The 26,537-nt window shown below is 33.4% G+C and overlaps 1 protein-coding gene across 1 annotated transcript; it reads right to left on the reverse strand.

Annotated features, from left to right (window-relative positions):
* Positions 1-5,157: 5,157 nt before the first annotated feature.
* Positions 5,158-8,496, reverse strand: LOC132602035 (probably inactive leucine-rich repeat receptor-like protein kinase At5g48380). The gene is made up of 2 exons (XM_060315061.1): positions 7,620-8,496; positions 5,158-6,272 (listed from the first exon to the last, which is right to left on the reverse strand). The coding sequence occupies exons 1-2, from the start codon at positions 8,481-8,483 to the stop codon at positions 5,400-5,402; spliced, it is 1,737 nt and encodes a 578-aa protein (XP_060171044.1). The 5' UTR covers positions 8,484-8,496; the 3' UTR covers positions 5,158-5,399.
* Positions 8,497-26,537: the final 18,041 nt, after the last annotated feature.

A 26,537-nucleotide genomic window follows, 5' to 3' on the forward strand; every position in this document is an offset into this window, starting at 1 on the left:
TGATTAGATTATTTATACATATGAAATGATGTTTTAGCACAAATACAGGGTTTGCGCAAAAATATACTGGCTCTGCCATACTCGTACTTATAACCGTGGCTCCACCCTTGCTAGTCCACATACAACTGTATTTCAGGGTCCCTTGTTTGGTCATCGATTCGAGCAATCACTTTTCGTTTAGGCCATGTAGTTTATTCTCGACATTATAATATTCGTCTAGCTCGCTCACCAACCAAACGCCCAAATGTGTATCACTAAATTATCTCGTCATTATTTAATCCTAGTATCACAAATCCCCGTAGAACTTTTTCACCAATCAAACAATTACTGATAATTCACAAGACAATATCGAGAGTACCTATCTTATGTGATATGTAACTAGATAGTCAAACTCTTTCCTGCTATACGCAGTCGATGCTCAAGGACAAAAGGTATTGCATTACATTTTAATAGACAAATGAAAGCTAGGTCTCTACTCCTTCTTCACGAGGAAGAAAGGCCTTGTTATCATCTAGATCGATTTAAGGTGTGTCACTCTTTTAGTTACCAAAATATATATAATCCAGAATCCTTTTAAGCGCCTTATCAAGAAAGTGACCAAGCAAGCAGATGGTGATGGTTCAGTCCGTAAGCTAGCAAGCTTACGAAATGAAGGAAGAGGAGACCATTCTATTATAAGTTGAAAGCGAAGTCGATAGTCCTTGTACCCTATGTGGGCTAACAATCCCATAGATTTTTTTACTCGGGATATGAAAAATATAATGACATTTGTCTTTTTTAGAAGCTTTTCCCCTAACAGTCTTTTAGAAAAGCTACAGTTCATGAGATGTAAATTTAATAATTTGAACCCAGTATTGATAAGCAAGTGTTTCCTAGTCATTGGATTCTTAATTAATAAATTGTGAATAACAAAGCTACATAAATAAATTTCCTAAATTGCAAACATCACATGAGATTTATTAATAATACTCTGTTTAGGAATGTCTTTCTTGCAAAATAAATTTTCATTTGACAAAAAAATCAAGACAATCAGATCTCTATATTTAACTTTGTGTTTCTTCCTATTTTGCCATAAAATTTGAATAGGTAACAAGAAATTTAAGTCACAACATATTCATAACCAATTCTCTTGTACTAAAGTGCTATACCAATGAAAAACTTCCTCCATTTTCATCTTTTGACCTCAATTATTTTCTCAATTCCACTTGTTGTGTTGGGCAGTCCAAATTCTTTATCACCCCTTTAACTCAACTTACATTATACAAGCTCGAAAAAGATTTATGTCTCTAGATCCAACTAAGATTCCCGATCCTCCGATGCCATCCTATACTTTTACTATTTACCATCGCGATGTATTTGAAAAGTCAAACTTCAAGGACTATGACTTGTTTCTTGAAAGTAGATTCGCTTGATGTCACGCTAGAGCATATTATTTAGCTTATGCTTTTGAATCCCAAAATGCACAAGGAGGAGAGATGCGCGAACTGGTCCCAAAATCAACGGATACACACTTAGTAAATGGTGAGTATGTTGTATCATTGTTGTTAGTCACCCAAATGATTAAAAAGTACTTGCTAATAGACACTGGAAGTGATTTATTTTGGTGGCAATGTGGACCATGTGAGGCTAATAAGTGCTACAATTAAGATCAACCTCTATATAACTCGAGTTTACAACTCTTTGAAATGTTTTGGACGTGGTAGAATTATATAGAAGTTGATCTTGATTATAGCACTTAATGGCCACCAAAGTAAATCGCTTCCGGTGTCTATTATCAAGTAATTTTTTTTTATCATTTGAGTGCCTATCAAAAAAGATGCAACATACTCACCATTTATGAAGTGTCTATCTGTTGATTTTGGGACGAGTTCACGCATCTCACCTACTTCTGCACCATTTTGGAATTCAAGAACCGAATCTAAATAAATCGCTCTAGCATGGCATGCAGGAAGTCTAGTTTCAAGCGACGAGTCGTAGTCCTTGAAGTTTGACTTTTCAAATACATCGCGATGGTAAACAGTAAAAGTATAGCATGACATCGGTGTATCTGGATGCTTAGTTGGATCAAGAGACATAAATATTTTAGCTTGCATAATATAAGTGGAGTTGGTAGGGGATAGAGATTTTGCGTTGCCCAACACAATAAGTAGAATTGAGAAAATAATTGACAAAAAGGTGAAAATGGAAGAGATTTTCCATTGGTATAGCACTTTAGAACAAGAAGGTATTTGCTAATTGCTTCAATTGGTTATGCATATACGTCCACTCTCAGATTTATTTAACCTATTCAAATTTTATGCCAAAATAGGAAGAAACACTGAATTAAATATGGAGGTCAGATTCTCTTGATTTTTTTTCTTCAATGAAAGAAAATACATAATTTTGAAAGAAGGACGTTCCTAAACAGAGCATTAATAAATGTCTCGTGGAATCTATGCTATTTAGGAACTTTATTTATGTAGCTTTGCTATTCACATTGTACTAATTAAGCTTCCTATTTTATTTATGTAGGTTTACTATTCACATTTTATTTATTAAGCTTCCTATTTTATTTATGTTGGTTTGCTGTTCACATTGTATCTATGTAGGAACTTATAGTCTTTGTCCGGTATAATCTGTCAATTTTTTTTAGAGGCTTCATAAACAGTGTCAGTTCGATTATGATTTTCATCTTTGCATTAAGTTTTTCATATAACAAGATTTATGTTGGCATAAAATATGCGAATTTCAGGAAAGAAAGAAAGAATGGATTTAGAATTATTCAATGCTTTTAATATACGATTTTCTAAGAATGGATTTAGAAATATTCAATGCTTTTAATATACGATTTTCTAAGTTACCTTTTAGAATTGCATTGGAGTACATAATGTTCTATATTTAAGAAGGGAAGAAAAACCAAGATGGTCGCTTGGTCAAGTTAAGGCACCGAGTGTCAATCACGACTCGATATGAAATTGGGCCGTGACATAAAAATTACTAATAAACGTCCTAATTAGATTAGATGGACAAAATTGACCACGTGGAGTGTCACTTGGCACACTTTTATAACTAAAATAGGGTGTGTGCCAGATGCACCAACAGTTATTCATAGGTTCCTACATAACAATGTGAATAGAAAATCTACATAAATGAAATAGGAAGCTTAATAAATACTATGTGAATAGCAAACCTACATAAATAAAATAGGAAGCTTAATTAATACAATGTGAATAGCAAACCCACATAAATAAAATAGAAAGCTTAATAAATACTATGTGAATAGCAAACCTACATAAATAAAATAGGAAGCTTAATTAATACAATGTGAATAGCAAACCTACATAAATAAAGTTCCTAAATAGCATAGGTTCCATGAGATTTATTAATTCTCTGTTTAGGAATGTCTTTCTTTCATATTCATTTGACAAAAAGAATCAAGAGAATCAGATCTGCATATTTAACTTTGTGTTTCTTCCTGTTTTCCCATAAAATTTGAATAGGTAACAAGAAATTTAAATCACTACATATTCATAACCAATTTAAGCAATTAGAAAAATACCTTCTTATACTAAAGTGCTGTACCAATGGAAAACTTCATCCATTTTCATCTTTTGATGTCAATTATTTTCTCAATTCTACTTACTTTGTTGGACAATGCAAAATCTCTATCCCCTCTCAACTCCACTTATATTATGCGCTAGAAAATGATTTATGTCACTTGATCCAACTAAGCTTCCGGATCCTCCGATGCCATCTTATACTTTCACTGTTTACCATCGCGATGTATTTGAAAAATCAAACTTCAAGGACTACGACTTGTTGCTTGAAAATAGACTTGCTCAATGTCAAGCTAGAGAAAGTTATTTATCTACCATTCTTGAATCTAAGATGCATAATACTTTGATATTATTTGGTTAATTGACCTACATAATAAAACTAAAATAAAAAGAAAGCATAAAAATTATTGAGAGAAAAATCATTTCCTAAACAAGACTCCTATAGAGAGTACTACAGATGCTACTGTGTTTATTGTGTGAGAGAGACGACAGATCCTCAATTTATAGAAGTCCAAAACTTTTACTCTATGAAAGAATTATTCAAATATGGAAAAGATCTTTTTTCACCAAGGAAACCTTTGCTATCAAGAAAACCTTTTAGAAATAAAAAATAATTATGGTAGAATCCAAATAAGGTAAGAAATTCAGGGCAAATCTTAGCAGTATAAATACACTCAATTTTTTTTTTTTTTTAAAGAATGTGTGTTTTGTTGAGGTGTCGGGTTTTCCTTGGATGTGGGAAATTGGGAATTGGTTGGATTGGACATTGTTACCATTGGCCCTTGCGCTCGCGGTTTAGTTGAGAATTGAGATATCTATTGTGGTTTGGAGATCTGGTGGAGTATCGCGGTAAGGGACTGAGGATACGAGCGAGATGCAGTGGTTTGGGGGGGGGGGGGGGGGGGGGGGAGTGCCCAAATGTGTCACTCCCCCAATGATTAAACAAGTTCGCGGGTCGTCCTACTTTGCAAGTTTCGACAATGATCCCCCGAGGTCCTTCTAGTGGTATCCGCACAAATCTAATGAGAGCATTGTCTATAGAGAGAAGTTAGAGAGAAAAAATTTCAGATCAATCAACTACTAGTAGCAAAGAAGCATTTGCTATAGCTTTTGATTTTTTTGGTTGCTAATTTGAAGCAATGATACTAGTGGCTACATTTTATATTAAATCAACTTAAGCTTGCAATTGCATTCGCGGTTATCATGTCATTCTGCTCTACATCTCAGAGCCGAATTTATTTGGGAGCGCTTTACCCCCAAATGTGGAACTTCCTAGCGTGAATCTAGATTAATCGAAGCCCCAATATGAATATCGGACACTGGATGTGAAACCATAAAAAATTTGTTATTGCTCTGCAATCTAATTATAGCTTCTATATTTGCTTCAGAGGATATTTGACATATACCTTTTGTCTGTTGCTATATGTTTTTTTTATCCTTTTCACTATCTCCAATTATCTTATTCATTACTTTTTTATTCTTAACAAATTATATAAGTGTTGTGGAAGCTGGTTGACTATGACAGGTGTCCTTATCGTTTCTTGTTATTCAGTTTCACTTTGCTATGATGCTATTTTCTAATTCATGTGTTGTGCTAAATATTATAGCTAGGTTCATCAAATATTGCATTATAGAAAACATCAATTTAGGAATACATACACCTCTTGCTAAAGGAAGAATAAACCATAGAAAGTAGGATTCTAAAGTAGTAGCTTCTAGCCAGCGGCGGAGCCAGGATTTTTAGTTAACAAGTCTGGACCACAATCCTTTTCGCCTAGCCAGTTCTGGATAGATTATTTATACATATTAAATAATTTTTAACACAAATACAAGGGTTTGAATGATGGTGGCTCGTTCTCGCTTCTAGTCCTCATGCAACTGTATTTCAGGGTCCCCTATTTGGTCATCCACTCGAGCAATCGCAGCAACAGTCTGATACACTTGTTGCATTGTTGGCCTTTGATCAGGAATGAATTTCATGCAGTTACTTGCAAGTTCAAGCAGCTGCATTACCATAGCATCATATCCTTGAGCTAACAGTAGTTTATCCACATCTAGAGGACTAGCAAAAGAGCTGCTGGAAAAATTAAGAGTCGAACAACTCAATTCATAAGATTCTTTCCTTGTTAAAAGCTCGAGAAGCACAACCCCGAATCGATAGACATCTTTCTTGTATGTTGTAAAGTCTAAAGACTCGACTATTGGCAGTAGACTCAAGTTCAAATCTATGTCATTTGTTTTTGCAAATGTTGCCTCCCAAAAATTGGATAACTTGGGATCGAAATTTTCATCGAGCAAGATGCATTGTGTGCTTATGCTACCATGTACAACATGGAATTTTCCACCCGCATGAAGCCAAGCCAAGGCTTTCGCAACGCCAAAAACAATTTTAACCCTTAAAGGAAAATCCAAGAGTCTTGCCTTGTCGTCGGTTGAGTGCAACCACTCATGTAAGTTTCCATTAGGCATGTACTTGTAAACAAGAAGTCGCTCGTCCCTCTCAGAACAAAAGCCGATTAGAGGGACTAAATTCGGATGCCTCAGACTACCTAGCGTTGTAATCTCGGAAACAAACTCTTCCTCCAAATTCTCGGAACTTTGGAGCCTCTTTATGGCAACTGTCCATCCATTTGGGACTAGTGCTTTGTACACTTTTCCCAGCATTCCATTCCCCATTTCATTGTCTTGGCTGAAATTCGAAGTCGCTCTTGTAACAATCTTCTCCAGCTTTAAAATCTGAGGAAAAGAACATATCTACAATTAGCACATTATTTTTCTCCTCTACAACCACAGTTTTGATTTACCTTTGTCCCAATTTATGTGACATAGTAAGATTTTTAGAACTTATGGTCTTAAACGTGGCATAACACTTGTGTGGCTATAATAGCTTGTCACTAAGAGTATAATAAATGAGAAGTTTAAGTTAAATTATTTCAAAATTAGAAAGCTATCGTCTGTCATTCTTTTTTGAACGAACTAATAGCTTGTTTGGTCAAACTTCTAAAATCAGCTTATTTTGAAAAATACTTTTTTTGAAAAGTACTTTTTAAAAAAGTACTTTTTGTGAGAAGCAGTTTGTGTTTGGCCAATTAATTTAAAAAGTATTTTCGAGCGACAATTAGCGTTTGACCAAGCTTCTAAAATCAGCTTATTTTGAAAAGTATTTTTTTAAAAAAGTGCTTTTTAAAAAAAGTACCTTTTGTGAGAAGTAATTTGTGTTTGGCCAATTAATTTAAAAAGTACTTTAGAGCAACAGTTAGTGTTTGACCAAGCTTCTAAAATCAACTTATTTTGAAAAGTACTTTTTGTGAGAAGTAATTTGTGTTTGACAATTAATTTAAAAAGTACTTTTGAGCAGCAATTAGCGTTTGACCAAACTTTTAAAAAATATTTTTAACTGTATTTTTCTCAAAAGTGCTTTTCAAAAAAGTGTTTCCGAGGAAAAGCCACATTTTTTTTAGCTTCAGCTACTCCCCAAAAGTATTTATTTTGTCCCAAAAGCTTGTCAAACACCTAACTTTTTTTAAATAAGCACTTTTTGAAAAGAAAAAAAAAGTACTTTTGGAGAAAAATAAGCTTGGCCAAACAGGCTATAAGTGTATTTTTCTCAAAAGTAATTCTAGAAAAAATATATTTTTTTTAGCTTTTGAAAAACTGTTTCTATTACTTTCCAAAAATACTTATTTTCTCTTAAAAGCTTGTTAAACACCTCACTTTTTTCTTAAATAAGCACTTTTTGAAGGAAAAAAAAAGGTACTTTTGGAGAAAAATAAGCTTGGCCAAACAGGCTATAAGTGTATTTTTCTCAAAAGTGCTTTTAGGGAAAAACTATTTTTTTTAGCTTTTGAAAAATTGTTTCTGCTACTCTTCACTTATTTTATCCCAAAAGCTTGGCCAAACGCCTCACTTTTTTAAAAATAAACATTTTTTGAAAAAATAAGTACTTGTGGAGAAAAATAAGCTTGGCCAAACAAACTATAAGAAGGACATACTGTCACATAAACTGAAACATACGGACTACTTTATTTTCGGGGTGTAGTTAAAAGAAGGAAAAAGACGGTTGAAAGTTGGGAAAATGTTTGCCTTCGGGTCGTTGTTTACTTCTTCTCCTCCAGGCCATTCACTTCCATCAATCACCATTACCTTTGTTCTCTTCTTGATCAATAGAAGCATCTTTTTCACACAAAGTAAACGGAAGAAAAAAAGATATATACCAAGTAAAGTAAAAAGCGACCAACCCGTCACAAAACCACTAATAAAGAGAGCACGACGGTTCCATGTTGCATAACTTGGTCTACGACATCTTGGCAGAGGAATACCACAAAGTCCTGGATTATTTGCATAACTTTCAGCTGGAATAGTGGCATTAATAAAATTTGGCACTGGCCCTGTCAACATGTTGTTGGTAATATTAAAAGTCTTAAGTCGACCGAATAGGCCAATTTCAGGTGGGATCGGACCTTCTAGTCTATTGTTGTCCAATTTGAGGTTATTAAGAAAAGAGCAATTTGCAATGTCGACTGGGATCTCGCCTGATAATTGGTTGCTCGAGAGATCAAGATTTACAATAAAACCGATTATTTTTGATATATTCGAAGGGATGGATCCATGTAGCTTGTTGCTTGAAAGATCAAGAGAAGTTAAAGAAGAGCAATTTTGAAGGCCTCGTGGAAACTTACCCTTTAGTCCCATGTCTGGAAGACTAATGCTAACAACTATGTTCTCATCAATATGCCAGCATTGTATTCCTGTAAAATTGCATATGAAACCTTCTATCTGATCATTATCGAAATTCCATGTAGAATTCAAGTAACCTAAAGGGTCTTCCAATGAATCTTTAATCGATTTCAAGCAATCGATGTCACCCTGTAGCGCGTTGCATCTTAGAGAAAAGCTGATAAGTATGAAAAATGGTAGTACTAAGTAAAGAATGATGCAGCTGTTCATTTTGTGAGTGAAATATTTTGTTTTAGAAGCATTGCCTTCATCAGCAGGACCATGAAATTTATTGAGTTATTTGCGTTGGCAATTGTGGTGTCATTTACAAATTTACTTATGCAAATGGACAGCAGTTGACTTGGGTCAAGCACGGCAGAATATTTCCACACTGCCAACTGTTTTTCTTCGTTTTCTTTTAACTTCTTATAATGCAATATTTAGATTAATTTAGTATGTTTGCTATGACACAAGTTTATTCTTTGCGAAAAATATTTTTTCTGAAAATTTGGCCGGTAAGTGCTAGAAGGGGAGCCTTGGAGCAAGTTCAAGTTAATAAAAAGGGAATTTCCGACAGGCGTCTTTTCGGAAATTCATTGGAATTTGGCTTGTCTGTTTTTCAACCTATTCCATCGAAATTGTTCGTAAAAAATTCTCCTTTTACTAGTAGATTGAGTTCAAGCATGGAATCAACCAATTGATACTTTGCGTTAGAGTAGACTGCCTACATTACACCCGTTCAAATTCAATGTCTAAATAAAAAATTGGGCCCTCAAACAGTCATAGTAATAGTGTTGAAAAAAGTTGGTATCTTTTCCTTTTTTTTTTTTTTTTGGACAATGGTAATTAATCAATTTTACATATATAATGCAAAAACATGCACTATCAGGGAAAATGGTACATTAAAGATTATTAATAATATTAGCAAATGATAGCATTTGGATAGTATTGATAATAAAAGTCTAATTACTGATTGGTGTAATTGATGATATAAAGTAATGAAACTAAAAGTTGAGAAGATGATAACAAAAATGAATTTCGTCCACATGGAGGATAGGTCGTCTAAACCAAATTTTGGGCTATTAGAGACTCAAAGAAGCAAGTCAGACACGTCTGTCGAATTAAATTTATGTTCCAATGCTTTGGCATATTTGGCTATTCCTTTTTATTTCTCATCAAACAAATGACATCTTGTGAAATTTTTTATTTCTCATCTTAGCATGATATTAGAGTAAATATCTCAAAATGTCAGTCAACTATGAGAAATTATGTATCAAATTCATTTAATTTTATTCTGCATCAATAAAATCACTCAATTTAAAGTTTTTCTCTTATAAAATCATTCAGCCAAGTTTGTCATCGAATAATATGACATGACAAAACAATTTTTTTTTTGCCATGCTGACATGAACCTGACAAATAAAATAAATTTTAAAAAGACACGTATCTTATACCCGACCCATCCATCCACAAATCAAAATCATGATTTCTTTGTCTAGAGGATTAACTCCAAGGTGTAGGATTAACTTTTGATACTTCGGCAAATACTTTGTCATTTGACTTAGATGCATGTGATTGAGTATAAAATAGGAATTTTTACTTGTTGCAGTGTCTTTTAAGAGGTAATTATTGAAAATGACTAGTTTTTAATTTATTTATATTTAGTAGCTATAGTGATTTTGTAAATTATCATTCGTAGCTATACCAAAATATATAAAGTTGGAGTGGCTGAAGTGGTTATTGGGCAAGGCTTTCACCTTGTCCACTCACATTCGAATCCGGCCAACAACATTTCTTTTCTTACGTATTTTCCCTAGCTTCGATTTGAGTGTATTTCGCCATATGTATTTCGTCATATGTATGTGGCCTGAGTGTATTTTGTCATATGTATTTGAGCTTCTTGTCTTGACATTCAAATAAATTTCAAATACACGTGACATCAGATACATGTGACATCAAATACATATGAGATACAATATGAGCCAAATACATATGACGAAAATACACGCGAATACACAAAATACACGCGAAATACACAACTTTTGCTTAAAAGTAAGCTACGAATTATAATTTGGAAAATGGTAGCTACTAATAGTAAGATCCTCATAGAAGGTAGTTATATCTGTAAATTTGCCAAAATATCCATCTCTTGCAATCTAATGGTGTGGCCAAATTCACTACAACTACATCTCGTGTGTATTTTAATCTTTAATTCCCTACAAATACTTTCTCATTTGACTTAGATACTAGTTGGTTTACTTTGTACACCCCTATTTAATTCCATCTGTATTTTTCATCAATCATAAAGTAAAACTAAATCTGTTTTTTCTCTGCTGAGAATCTTCCATTTGTATTTCCTCAACATGTTGTTGGTAACACTAAGTGACTTGAGTTGATATAACGAGCCAATTTCAGGCGGCATTGGACCTTCTAGATTATTATTGTCTGATTTGAGGACATTAAGGAGGAGGTAGATTTTGGTAAGGTAAAGCCTAGCCCCCCCTTCCTTATACTTATTCATGTTTAGGATTTTTTATTTTTTAATCAATAAAAGGTCGCTAGACACAATGTCTAGAGGTATAAATACGCCCAAAAAAATGTGTTTGATTTCATTGTTTCATTACCCGAAGAAATATTTCCGGTGGTCGGAGTCTTTGCAATTTTCAATGTTTCTAGTGGAGTTGATAGTAAGAATAATTACATTATCAATGTATAAAACTTAAATTCATAAGTAGATTTGGTGGTTGGAAAAACAAGTGTGACGCAAGTCATTTATTTTATCTTAGTATAAGGCGAGGCATAAGACTTGAGGATACGCATGACTATTTAAATTTGACTATAAATTAAAAATATCACGATTATTTGTTTTGGAAAGGGGTTTACATTTGCCTTACAATCCCTTGCTACGCCAACATTAATAAAAAGGGAAAAGGGACAAAAATGCCCCCCCTCTACTTAAGGAAAAGGATTAAAATATTCTCCATTATAAATTTGGATAAAAAATATCCCTCCCGTTATTAAAGTTTTCAAATATACCCTTGTCCTAACGGAAATCCCCAACATAACCCGATTTTATTTTAAACCCGACCAACTAAACAAAAAACACATATGGGTTACCCGCTCCTGTGCATAGTGTCTCCAGATATAGGACTCGGGAACAAGTTGATGGCATATGAGTTTTATATGTAGTTGGAGCGGGTTTAAAAATGAAATCAGACTATTTTGGAGGATTTGGGATTTCCATTAAGACAGGGGTATATTTGAAAACATTAATAACGGGAGGGGTATTTTTGACCCAAATTTGTAAGGAGGATATTTTTAGCCCTTTTCCCAAAATAGAGAGGCATTTTTTACCCTTTTCCCTAATAAAAAAGGAAGATGTGTAAATAAATAGTGTGTAAATGCGACAATCCAACCCCTCATTTTGAGTATGTTTGTCTAATTCATGATCAGAGTGTGTCTATATGTTGTTCTACAATTTTATGACTTGTTGGTGTAGTTTGGTTTAGACTCGAGGGACTCAAGTGAGTTTTTGATGCAATCCGAGGTACCAAGGTTGATGTCAAGAGTGAGGGTATAGGTATTTTTAATACGAAAGCTTTTAAACACTCACGAAGAACTTATAGGGTCATGGAAGATTCATCAACGGAATTTTTCCATACCATACTCAAATGGATATTTGTATATATATGATGGAAGTGATGACAATCAAGGAGGTCATCAAGGATTGGTGCATTCTTTCAATCATCATGAGCTTGGATGACTTAAAGGGACATGGAAGGAAGATTTCAAGGCCAACACTATGCAAATATCCCTAGTATAAGGAACATGGAAGGAAGACTTCAAGGCCAACACTATGCTCAAGTGGTTATTTTTATAATTTGGTCATTCTTGTAATTTGACTGTTTTTGCAATACTAGTATAAATACTCTGTATTAAGTCTTTATATTATCGTTAGCTAACTTTGATGATAGAGAGAGAATACTCTTTGTGATGAGTTTACGAGAGGATTCCCTAATAACTCTTCAATGAACCTCTATTGGATCCTCTAAGTATAGATTTCCATATATGAGTTCATTTATCTCCCCCTTGGATTGAATCTAATGATGAATGCATTCTAACAGTTAGATTGTCACTTCTTCTCTTCTAAAGCCTTTCCCCGTCATTTCTATTTCTTAATCATATTCTTGTTATCTTATCTAGCTTGTTTGATTGTGGTTCAATTTATTGTTGTTGCATCTTGAATCACATAAGTTTCGGAACACTTGGAAATTTAAACCAGAAGCTATAAAAGTACTTGGTGCGACCCCTATCGCGGTAGACCAAACACGATCACCACAAATAGAGATTTATAATTTTCCGCGATGGCAAAGACAACCTTGTGATCATGGTATAAATATAGTCAAAGTTATGTTATAGGGATGAAAAGGTACCTACCTCCGAATATTGATAATCCTGCATAACCTTAGCTACATTAAACTTGACATGTTTTGTAAGATAGACATATAAACTTATAAGGTGACCAGATAGACACTTAAACTTACTCAAAGTGTATTTTTCAAGTTTTTCAGTTGTTTTGAAAACAAAAACTATATTTTTCAAACACTCACAATTTTCATGGCCAAACAAGCCCTAAATATATCACAAAATTTTTTTTTTAAATGCAAAAATAAGGCAAACGCATATACATGAGACTATAAATGTGCACTTAAACCAATAAATACTCGCTAATCGCAATTTTGCAACTTTCAATTAACTCGGATTTTTTTTTTACACTTGAATAATTAAAAAACAATAACTTTAACCAATAAAAATCCTTAAAAAAAGAAATTTCAAATTAAGAAATTTCTAAGTTCAGTATTTCAAGTGTAAAATAAATTTCAAATTAAGAAAACTGTAAAGCCGAGAAGAAAATCCTTAAAAAAAAGAAATTTCTTAATTTGAAATTTCTTTTTTTAAGGATTTTTATTGGTTAAAGTTATTGTTTTTTAATTATTCAAGTGTAAAAAAAATCCGAGTTAATTGAAAGCTGCAAAATTGCGATTAGCGAGTATTCATTGGTTTAAGTGCACATTTATAGTCTCATGTATATGCGTTTGCCTTATTTTTGCATTTTAAAAAAAATATTTTGTGATATATTTAGGGCTTGTTTGGCCATGAAAATTGTGAGTGTTTGAAAAATATAGTTTTTGTTTTCAAAACAACTGAAAAACTTGAAAAATACACTTTGAGTAAGTTTAAGTGTCTATCTGGTCACCTTATAAGTTTATATGCCTATCTTACAAAACATGTCAAGTTTAAGGGTCCATCTGGGTATTAAGCCAAAATTATATTGTTGGCAAAATTCAATATTTGGCAACAACTTAGTTTTATTGTTGGCAAATGAACTTTTTTGTTGCCATAGTATTGATTATTATTGCAAAAAGTATTTTTGGCAACAAAAAAAAAATTGTTACATGTCGTTGCAATAACAGCTGATGGAAAAAGTTTATGCAACAATAAACAAAAATTTGTTGCGAAAAGTACTTTTTGAAATAATAGTCAATACTATGCCAACAAAAAAAAATTGTAGACAAATGTCTTTTTTCTTGTAGTGGAACCCGAGATATCTGGTTGCTTAGAAATATATATAGTAGTAGAAATTTTGAAGACTTAAACAATGCACTTGTTTCAGTCTTGCCCCATGATGCACTGCAACTAGAGTAGAGAATACGTTCACTGACAGATTAATTAACATCAAATTGCAAGCCTTGTCCACTCCATTAGTCATGCATAGTCTTTCTTGACTTTATTTTCTTTTTTTTTCTTTCTATTTTCTTTTGGAGACGTGTTTATACCTTTAGATGCAATAAAAATAAATTGGAGTGCTTCGAAATGTAACAGAAATTAAAGAGTCTAGCAATTATTTTTCCTATTTTTTGAATTAACAAAAAATATCAAACTTTTAAGAGCTAGTGGAATTTAAAAACAAAAACATGTTTTTAACTTTCGTAATATTTCGTGTGAATATTTTGATCTCAATATTCTTTTGTGATTAAATATAACTTTCTTAACTACTGTAGCAATTGCAACAACTCTGTAACTTGAATTATCCGAAGTGAGAAACTAAAGTATTATACCATTTTTTTAACTGTTGGGCACATTATATGTTAATGTAGACAACTTAATTAAGAGCCCGTTTGGATTGGCTTATAAGTTGGCTTATAAGCTGTTTTCAGCTTTTTTGAGTGTTTGGCTGGCCAGCTTAAAGTCATTTTATGCTTAAAATAAGCTCAAAAAAATAATTGGACCCATTTGACTTAGTTTATCTAAAGCAGCTTATAAGCTGAAAACAGCTTATAAGCCAAAAAAAATAAGTTGGACTACCCCAACTTATTTTTTTCAACTTATAAGCTGCAAACAGCTTTAAGCTGTAAGTCAATCCAAACGGGCTCTAAATCCAATAATGCAAATCCAATCAAGTATGAATTTCACAAATAGCTGACTCAAATAGTACTCACAGCTTAATTTTTGCACAGGCTCTTCATAATTTCAGTGGCAGCTTTTGAACTCTTTCTTCAAACATGGGATATATGCATAGACTCTTCATATTTTATTTGTGTTCCAATAAAATAAAATTTACCCTTTTTAATTTCTTTCTTTGGGGAGAATCACAAAAAAGAGAGCTATTTTTTTTTCTAGTTTAAAACAGTGGAAGAAGACTTGAATGGAAAACTAACTACACTTGAAAACAAATAGAGTAAAGAATACGTTCAGTTAATGAGTAGTTATAACATCACAATGAAAATTCAAAGAGAAAAGGGATTTATGTGTCGTAACTTTCATCTGAAATTTCCACAGCAAGACTCATACAAGGACTTTCAACGCAATAGTGTATGCATCTATACCAAGACTTAGCCAGTTGGATAGGTCCTTGTTTGAATTAAATGCTACCTTGTTGGAAAGCTTTCTATTGGTTTTTGAAGGTTTGAGTTGAATCTACCAAGTGAAAATTGTTGAGTTTTGCATTACAAGACTGGATATGAAATCTGGAGTCATTTTGAAGCAAAAATGTATTGCTGAAAACAAGTTATAGTGATCATGGATTTTTGGCTAAATCTTGACGATCACCGTAACTTCTTGTTAAGGAAATCCTGACAATTTGTCAGGATTTGTGGCCTAGATCCCTAAGATCACCATTACTTGTTGTATAGGCAATCTTCCCTAATACTACTAATAAATAAGAAATCCCATCAGAATTTTGCATATGTTTCTGGTGAAACGATTATTTTCACTATTTTTTTGTAAGGTTAAATTTTAGACATTGGTACCGGAGGATCCTATTTGTGAATATCACCCTATGTTGACGCGAATGGACATTGCTTTTATCTTCTTTGATGTGTTTGCCTCTTAAATGGTCTCGTTAATTAGAAGTCTTTTTAGTATTTCACCAGTTAGCAACAAGTTGAGGGAATCATGTTTTGATTATTTTGTTTTTGCAAATGTATAGATGTGTTTGGACAAGAAAAATAGAAGCAAAATTAAAAAAAAAAAAAAATCTTAGACAAAACAAAACCATCTGGCATTTCCCTGGGAAGACTAAAGACTTGAGCATTGACTTGAGAAACTTGGAATTGATTGATACGAAGAAAGTTCAAAATCTATGTTCCTAAAATTGAAGAAGCATTATAAGAAGATAACTCTTTCCTTAATAATTTCTCCATGTTGATCGCCCTCTTTTAAATAGCAGTACAGTGGTGTTTGGGCTAACTTGTGTAAAATTTGATTACTCCAATGAATACTTGTTATCTTTCACTAGCAAATGTATTTCGGATAACACATGTACAGTGAAAAAATCACATAACATTTTTGTGTCTAATGAGATTTAGACAACTTATTAACCACTAAACCACACTCACTCTCGGCACCCGCAGGTCTCGGAAGACTCGGTAGTCTATGAATAATTTGTGTTCCAATAAAATAAATTGAGATTATCAACTATTACTAAAGAAAATTACTTTTTGCCTTCTTTGGAGAGAGTCACAAAAAAGAGAGGTGAATGTTTAAAACAGTGGAAGAAGACTTGAATGGAAAACTAACTACACTCCAAAACAATTAGAGTAAGGAATACGTTCCATTTTTTTTTTTTTGGTTTTATTTTCCACCCGGTGTTCGGTATTCACATTGGAGCCCGACTAAATTCGAATTCACACCGCGTAGGCCTAATTCGGGAAAAACGATCCCTACCAAGCATTTTTCCACACCTAGGGTAAGAGAGGAGCAACCTCATCCACTGCACCGCACCCTTTGGTGGTGCAGTTAATACGCTCAGTTAATGAGTAGTAACGCCACAATGAAAGCTCAAAGAGAAAGAGATTTATGTGTTATAGCTTTCATCTGAAATGTTGGTACAAGAGATTTTATCATTAGTTCTCCAAATGACATGTTGCTATAATTTTATCCTTCTATGCAAGTCGATCGTTAGAGGTGGATGCAACCCAAAAGCAATGAGTTCGACTGAATTCCTAATTTTTCAGATATGGAATATATATATATATAAAATCATTACAACAAGTACTCCCTCCGGATAAAAAAAAGAGTCCACTTAGCCATTTGCACACCCCTTAAGAAAATACTAACTCCTAGACAAAAATATGTAATTTCACTAAACTACTCCTAATTAAATAAGCATTGAGATTTGGTCATATAACACTTAATAGGGGAAAATATGGAAAAACAAGATTAATTCTTTCTTGATTTGCTAAGTGAACTCTTTTTTTTATCCGGAGGGAGTATTAAAACTTGGACCCGCAAATTCATAATACAATGTGTTTAGTGCTAAAAAAATTAATGTTTGAACTCATCAAGTTTAAATCTTGGACGCATCTCTAATTGTGACGAATTGTTGTTCAAATATATATCTTCAATACCTATTAAGGTAATCATCAGTTGATCTTCCATTATTGATAACTTTCTGATTTAAAAAAAAAAAAAAAAAAACTTTGAGAAACTTTTAAGTCTATGTTCATTTTGTGTATTTGATTTAATTATGGTTGTGCACAAATATTTTTCTCCCAGGTTCTTTTAATTATGTGTGCGCGTAAATGTTTTCACTTTTACTGGATCACTTTAGCATATCAAGGAAAGATAAGCTTTTTTTCTTCTTCTTGTTTTATCCTTAACACTAGTTAATTGGTCTGCGTTTCACGCGGTTAGACAAATCTTTTTATAATTTAATTTGATATAAAGAGATAAGAACTTATATTATATATGTAAAAGTTGTGTGTGTGCGCGCAGTAAGAAAGTTACATGGATCAATAGCGAGTTATAAACATCTTGAACAACACAACTCCAAGATGAAATCTGATGTTGACATCTTTCCTCTTTGTGCACTTGTGAGGAAGTCATAAACCTGACACATATAATATATTAGACCCACCAATAACCTCTTTCACATTGCACTTTAGTTCATTATGTAAAGACAAATCTAAGTAATCTGAAATTGCAAATGCTCTTATGATTTTGTTGACTCTAGTACTCCAACCTCCTCTTAAATTCCTTAAAAACAGTTGCTTGCCTTATTGCTCCTACAGTAAGCAAGGTAAAAGGAGGATCAATATATACTTCAAACTATTTGATAGGCATAAAAACAAATTTAAAGAAAATGAAGAAACAAAGACCTTGACCATGACACTTTATCTCTAATTATTCGATTTAATTACATAACAAAAACTAAGCGTCATGCATTTATATGAGTAGAACCCGAGAATATAACAAACTAATTACACCTAATAATATTCTCAATAAAAAGATAATTAGATATTTAGCAATTATAAGGGAGAGAAAAAGATCAAGCAATAAGTGAAGAAGTAATAAATCAAAATTTGAAGAAAACAAACCGCTAAAAAAATTTAAACATATAAAAGATACTCCACTGCATAGGAAAATGATGGAAAATAAAGCTGTACTTAAAAATCACTTCTTCTATGGCCAAGTCTACAAGTTGTAATAACAATTTGTGAACTGTAGGTATTAACCCTTGCATGTACTATCGAGTGTGTATTTCTACCAAACTACGATCTTTATCTCAAACTTTATATTCTTCAAAGGAAAATGTCCATATCTTTCTATCAACATTTATATTTTTCATAATTATACCAAACATAACAAGATGTGAAATCTAGATAATAGAAACTAAGCAAACACCTCAGAAAGGCCTTTCTACATTCATTTTTAATAAGAAATAAATGGGCAATCGGTCGACTTTTTTACGAGGGTGGCATGGAATACTAACTCAATTCAAAAGAGGTCTAACACAAAGGGCCGGAAAAGATAAAAAAAGAACACACATCTGGACCAACACTTCACGAATGCTTCTCTACATTAACTTTGAATTAAAAATTAACTTGCCAATCTTTCTTTGTTTTAGAGACTGAGCATATAAAAGGAAATTTCATGGTTAAATCATTTGGGCTTCTGCAATTAAGTATAGGAGAAATTTCATAAATATACGATTGGGTCACTTAGATTGCAAAAAAATCACCCAAAACTTACATTGCAAAACTCTAACCCAAAACTCCCCTCTTCTCCCCTCTCTCTCCACTGACTCCTTCTTTTTCGTTTTTTTTTTTTTTGTTTATTTTTTAAATTTTTTTTGGTTGGAGCTCGCCACTGCCTCGTTTTTTTTTTTGTTATTATTATTTTTTAAATTTTTTTAATAGAGTATTATAATTCATATACCCATATACAATATTATACAACATTATAATCCATATACTCATATACAATATTATGCACTCATATACAATATTATACAAAATTATAATCCATATACCCATATGCATTCATATACACATATATACAAATATTATACACCCATATACAATATTATAACTCTTATATCTATATACACCCGTATGCAATATTATACACCCATATACATTCATATATAATATTATAACTCATATATTCATATACATCCATATACACTCATATACAATATTATACAATATAATACACCCATATACAATATTATAACCCATATATTCATATACACCCATATACAATATTATACACCCATATACACTCGTATACACCCATATATAGTCATAGCCGGAGTTCCGTTCTCCGGCGTATACACCTATATACACCGACATACAATATTATACACTCATATACACCCATATACAGTCATCGCCGGAGTTCCGTTCTCCGGCGAACTCCAACACCACCACTAGAACCAACTATTCAAACATCAAAGATCCGGCGTGACAGAGGGAGAGGGAAAATAAAAAAATTAAAACAAAATTAAAAAAAATAAAGACCTGGCATGACAGAGGGAGATGGGAAATTTAAAAAAAAGGCAGTGGCGAACTCCAAAAAAAATTAAAAAATAATAATAAAAAAATTAAAATAATAATAAAAAAATATTTTAAAAAAACGAAAAAGAAGAAGGCAGTGGAGAGAGAGGGGCAGGAAGAGGGGAATGGGTCATTTTTTGACAAGTAATTTTTGTTTAAACTGAAGATGGGCTACTGTGGGCAAGAAACTCAAATATGGGCTAAATTTGGTAGCATTGGTACCTCAATTGATACTGAGTGTAATTATCTCTTAAGTAAATGGTGCAATATTCTTTTCTCTCATAATGATGCATTGCCTTTTACCGAAGCGGTGTGTTTCCCGAAATAATGTCCTTTCTTGCAAAGACTTTTCTTTGTGTTTATGTAATAAGTTAAACAAACAAAAAATGGAAAATATTAGAAAAAAAAGAGAAAAAAGATAAATGGGCTTCTTGGCTTTAGAGAGTGTCGCGTCAGCAGGCCTATGTCCTGCAATTATATATATATATATATATATATATATATAGATGAGAAATAAATGCTAGACCAATATAAAGCAAATAGCAAACAAATTAATCTAATCTCTATGAATCTGCATTAAAAATTTAAACCACTGTATATATTATTCCGTGCACGTTTTCAACCCAAATCAAGAAAAAGCACAACACCGTCCTTCTATTATAATGAAAAATTTCAGAATCCGGAGCCTAAAGGGCATAAATTTGCCACAAAGAAAAAATAAAAAGGGTTGCCCTTTCCACGATAAACCAAAAGGGGTCTATCGTGGAGGGTGAAACGTTTTACAAAAAAAAAAATGTCAAATCAAAATTAAAAAAAAAAAATTCAAGTAAAACGTTGGTCAACCAACATTTTACAATTTTTTTTTTGTTTTTGTTTATGAAGATGAGGTACCTTTTTATTTTTCCCTTTTAAAATTTTAGTGAAGCTTTTTTTAATTCAAACATACACCACAAGTCATGTAATAATTAACTCAAACAGATATTCTAACTCTAACCTTTCATACAATAATTAAAAATGCGTTTTCTAATAGGGGAACATAAAAAAAAAACAAAAAATATAAGTTAAATAAACGTCACACATTATCTAATTAGTAAATGTTAAATTAAATACGTAATTAAACACCATAACACATATTATATATTTATTATAATAAAGACAACAACATATTCTTGGAAGAATATATAAGGAAACAACGATCGTACAACTTAGGAAAAAACATAAAAATCAACGAGCAACAACAACTACTGATTTCTGTCGGGGCAGCGTGCAAGCAAACAGGTCATAGCAAGAATCGCTGCCCCGATAGAAATCAGTAGTTGTTGTTGCTCATTGGTTTTTATGTTTTTTGCTAAGTTGTACGATCGCTGTTTCCTTATATATTCTTCCAAGAATTGTCTTTATTATAATAAATATATAATATGTCTTATGGTGTTTAATTACGTATTTAATTTAACATTTACTATTTAGATAATGTGTGACGTTTATTTAACTTATATTTTTAGTTTTTTTTTTATGTTCACATATTAGAAAACACATTTTTAATTATTGTATGAAAGGTTAGAGTTAGAATATTTGTTTGAGTTAATTATTACATGACTTGTGGTGTATGCTTGAATTATAAAAAAGCTTCACTAAAATTTTAAAAGGGAAAAATAAAAAGGTACCTCATCTTCATAAACAAAAACAAAAAAACAAAAAAAAAATTATAAAATGTTGGTTGACCAACGTTTTACAAAATCTGATTTTGTAAAACCTTGGCCAGCCAACGTTTTACTTGACAATTTTTTTTAAATTTTGGTCTGACAATTTTTATTTTTATTTTTTGTAAAACGTTGCTCCTTCCACGATAAACCCCTTTTGGTTTTTTTGTGGCAAATTTATGCCATTTAGGCTCCGGACTCAAAAAATTCATACATATTCATCTTTTTATGTTAATGATTTTCTCAATTCTATTTTCAGTTTTGGGCAATGAAAAACGAATTTTAGTACCCCTTCTTAACTACACTTCCATTATGCAAATTAGAAAAAAGTTTATGTCTATTGATTCATCCAATCTTCCAGACCCTCCAATGCCATCTTATAGTTTTACTCTTTACCATCGCGATGTCTTTGAAAAGTCAAACTTCAAGGACTACGATTCAATGTTCAAAAGTCATCTAGCTCAAGGGCATACTAGAGCAAGTTATTTGGCCTCGATTTTTGAAAATGGAAACAGTGTTAATGAAAGGATAGCCCATCCAAATCGTGGAGCAGCCATGGGTTCTACGACTACACACGATGTTGGAGGTGAGCATGTTGCATCTTTTATGATTGGCAGTGAAAGAAGTAGAATGTACTTGCTAGTAGACACTGGCAGAGATTTAGTTTGGTGGCAATGTGGACCATGTAGTATGGTGCGACGTTACGAACAAATATATCATCCTATATACGATTATACAACACTAGGTAATTTGTCTGCGCTTCACGTGGTGATGATTCACCTCATTAAACTTACTAATGATCCTTTTAATATACAAATATTAGAAATAACAAAAATCACATTGTTAAAAATTTTTAGTCTTTAAATCCAAATATATATGATTTCCAATTTTAATCCACTTTTATGGATACCTAATATAATGGTGGAAATTATAGCTTTTTCCTCTTTTTCTACTTTTTAAGATGTTTTTCTTTCTTACTCTCTTTTGAAATGTCAAATCTCCTTTTTCTTTCTTCCTCTTTTAAAAGCAATAAAGTAGGTAACAAAAGAAACTCATGGGTGATCACAACAATTGCTAGCGGCAATCTGCTGCACTTTAGTGAAACTTATTTCCCAAGCATATTCAGCCACTTCCACATTCCGAGTAGTCAAGAGTTATCGGCTTTTATTATTACAAGATGGGAAACATTGTTTTTTATTACTGCAAGCTCTTGTAGGCCATATGTCACAATGACTAATCAGTATCTCTTGCCTTTTAGAATCTTTTGCATTCGGTGTCGCCCATCATCTAGCTCATCATAAGGTTCATCACTAATAGAAGAAAGAAGCCTAGGATTACATTTCTCGCACAATACTCTAGTGAAACAGTAGCTTTTGCACGCATGTCAAAGTGAGGCCAAATTAATGGATCATTGTAGGTATTATTAGTCAAAGTTATCTTGCTGATGCCTCCATCCCTACAATAGATACAACTTCTAGTTCCCTTTCACCTCGACCAAGTTGATCCTTCATCATCTCGAATTCACTTTTTCAAATTTCAACCATCATATACTCGGGCTCTAGAGCATGTAGCGATACATAGGCAAGAGACAATTTTTGTATTTCCGGATCTTGGATGTTGTTGTACCTGCCCCCTATTGCCATCCAATGCGTCATGGTGGCCAAATCAATGCATTCTACTACTTGTTCCAAGAGGACGTTTAGTTCCCACAAAGCACTGATTCATTCCTCTGCAGTTTCTGCCAAAAAACCTTTTCTTGATCTCGAGTAAACCATAACTTTTGTGTGCACGCTAGCTCTAGGAGTTCCGCTTCCAATATTGTCAGTGCCTCAAGATCGTCTTTGCTTGTTATATTGCCGGGTTTCTCCATTATAGCTGTCAAGGATTCAACCTTTCATAGAACAACTGCAAATACAACAACAACAACAACAACAACCCAGTGAAATCCCACAACGTGGGGTCTGGGGAGGGTAGAGTGTACGCAGACCTTACTCCTACCAAGGTAGGACGGCTGTTTCCGAGAGACCCTCGGCTCAATAAAAACATAAAAAGAGGTCAGATACGGCTAAGAGATTTAAAGCGATATGGAAATGAAGTAACACAAGCGACACAGATAACATAGAATAATCAAAGCACAGGAAATAACAGATAATAGCATAATAGCATAAATTAGAGCACAAGAAATTATACTACGATAATGCGACTACTAATAAGGCAGGGTAATGAGACTATCTACTAGCCTTCTACCCTAATGTGGGTCCTCCAAACCCTCCTATCTAAGGTCATGTCCTCGGTAAGCTGTAACTGCGCCATGTCGTGTCTAATTACCTCTCCCCAATATTTCTTTGGCCTACCCCTACCTCGTCTGAAACCATCCATGGCCAACCTCTCACACCTCCGCACTGGGGCATCCGTGTCTCTCCTCTTCACATGCCCAAACCATCTCAATCTCGCTTCTCGCATCTTGTCTTCCACCGAGGCCACTCCCACCTTGTCCCGAATAACCTCATTCCTAATCCTGTCACTTCTGGTGTGGCCACACATCCATCTCAACATTCTCATCTCAGCAACTTTCATTTTTTGAACGTGAGAAATCTTAACTGGCCAACACTCCGCCCCATACAACATAGTCGGTCTAACCACCACTTTGTAGAACTTTCCCTTAAGTTGTGGTGGCACCTTCTTGTCACATAGCACTCCGGAAGCAAGCCTCCATTTCATCCACCCTGCCCCAATACGATGTGTGACATCATCGTCAATCTCCCCGCTGCCTTGCATAATAGACCCAAGATACTTGAAACTACTTTTCTTCTGGACGACTTGGGTACCAAGCCTCACTTCCAAGCCAGCCTCCTGAGGTGCTTCACTAAACTTACACTCTAAGTACTCTGTCTTGGTCCTACTCAGCTTAAACCCTTTAGACTCCAGAGTTTGTCTCCAATCCTCCAGCTTAGCGTTAACTCCGCTACGAGTCTCATCGATCAGGACTATGTCATCCACGAAAAGCATACACCATGGCACCTCACCTTGAATTTGCCGCGTCAATCCATCCATCACCAAGGCAAATAAGAACGGACTAAGAGCTGATCCTTGATGCAACCCCATCACAACTGAAAAGTGCTCTGAGTCTCCTCCTACTGTCCTTACCCTGGTTTTGGCTCCCTCATACATGTCCTATAGAACAACTGCAAATCACATCCACTAATTTGCATTGATTGTTGTATGGTGCTCATAACTCAAGTAACAACAGCATAGCTCCTGCCCCTCTTTCTCTCTTCCTCTCATAGGTGTTTTATGCAATAACTTTTTTCTGCAAGATCTGCACCCAAAGACTAAAAGAAAGGAAGGCAGGACTCCCAAATTTGATAGTTGACCAATTTCTCAATAAAAAAACAGGAAAAAGGAAAATTTCCTTTTTTCTCAAATAAACAAATAGAAAGACAAAGTTCAACTCTCTTTTCTCTCTTCAATTTGTCAAAAGGCCGATTGGCGAGCACGGAAAAGGAGTTTTTTTTTTTTTAAATCATTATCAGATTCTGAAAGTGCCCACTAACCAAAAACTACTAAAAAAATAATTCTTGATATTAAAATAAAAAATGTACATGTACAGTGCTACAACATTGACAGATATCTATTGCCTGATGTTCCAAATATATTCTGGTAAGTAAATTGTTGAATTCTATTTTGATTAAATATCAGGAAAAGGGTAATGTAGTTCATTCATCTCTGTTAATTTATTCAGCTCAATATATATGTAATAAAAGCAATATTAACTTGTATTTTCCATTTGCTTGCAAGCCCCTCAAATTCTTCACACTCTTTTAGCAAAACCTGTTTTGCAAAGAACCGATTCCTTCAATGAGGATGGATAAGAGAAGTGGTTCAAACGACTCCTTAATAATATTATTAGGGAAATGACTTGAAAGAGGATAGTGAGGGAAACACAACATTCATTTGTTACGTCCCATATATGTTTTTGTATAAATCAATTCCATTTGTACCTTAAAGTGGACTTTGTTTTTGGTGGCTATCCATTTTTGATTGGTGCGACTTCTGTAGGTCCACGGGATTTAGTTTTTCCTCTTCCATGGCAAGGTAGATTGAAGACTCTCAATCAAGGAAACACACAATAAAAAAATTTATGCCGGTAAATTGAGAAGCAACATTCATGCCTTACAGGATAGTAACAAATATTTATTTAGCTCATAAATTGGACACGAACACACCGTAACAATTCTAAAAAGTAAATCAAGTAAAAGCACAAATGCCTAATAGTCCTAACTGACACAGGCCTTTTTTCTCCCATGATTCATATCTTAAGCGAGAAGTAAGAAGCGAGAAACAAAAGGGGGAAAAAGTGAAAGAAAAGCTTAAGAACACCCAAAGAAGGATCGTGATTTCTCTTGCTTTACACCAAAACTTTGCAAAATGCAAATATTAAACTCAAATATAATTCTCATGAAATAGTTCGAAAAAGTTAAGCTATTGACCTGGTCGAATCTCAACGTGTTCAATCTCACTGGAGAAGAGGAAAAACTCTTGGATTTTTGGCTCGCCTACCATAATTGGACATTACTTAAAGTAATAATCTTTCGTGCACAATAACACATATCATATTTCAAACTTTCTTTTGTTTTCTTGAGTTGACTGAAATACATATCTCATGATCTTACTCCAAAAAACAACACTATCTTCTTCATATTTTTGCAGCTTTATTGGTGGTTTTTCTGTAGCCATGAAAACAGAACAAAATAACCCAAGGTATCACTTTTTTCCTTGATATTTTTTCCTTCTTAGGGTTCAACAGGTATACATTTAAGTTATATTTTCCGTTAGTGTAAGAAATTTTACACTATCAAATCATATTTACACGTTATATCATGTAATTTATCTTATATTCAAGATTATGACTTAAAAGTACTATTCTTTCGTGCACAATAACACACAACGTTAAACGATGATCGAAAGAAATAAGAATCAAATTCAAATGAAGTATGCACAAAAACAACTGGAAAACCAAGAAGGCATATGGAAACTGCCAATACCAAATAAAACATTGTCGAATAGAGAAGGGAAAATAGATATAAGGTGAATTCGACACATTAATAGTACCAAATTAGACATTGCCGAATACAAAAAGGCAAAAGTGTAATACATATACTATAGATACATGAAGGAAAACACAAAAGAAAACTCGAAGTTTCATACCTTTGTGTTTTTTGTCAGAGAGAGAGTATACTTCTTCC

This window comes from Lycium barbarum, chromosome 7 (assembly GCF_019175385.1).
Source record: "Lycium barbarum isolate Lr01 chromosome 7, ASM1917538v2, whole genome shotgun sequence".
Lineage (NCBI taxonomy): Eukaryota > Viridiplantae > Streptophyta > Magnoliopsida > Solanales > Solanaceae > Lycium > Lycium barbarum.

What these genes read in the sequence shown, in the direction of transcription:
- LOC132602035 (XM_060315061.1), bottom strand. Translation starts at nt 8,483, where the DNA reads ATGAACAGCTGCATCATTCTTTACTTAGTACTACCATTTTTCATACTT. An exon ending in AAGTAAACAACGACCCGAAG is followed by an intron (nt 6,273 to 7,619) that starts GCAAACATTTTC and finishes TCTTTTCCTCAG; the next exon opens with ATTTTAAAGCTGGAGAAGAT.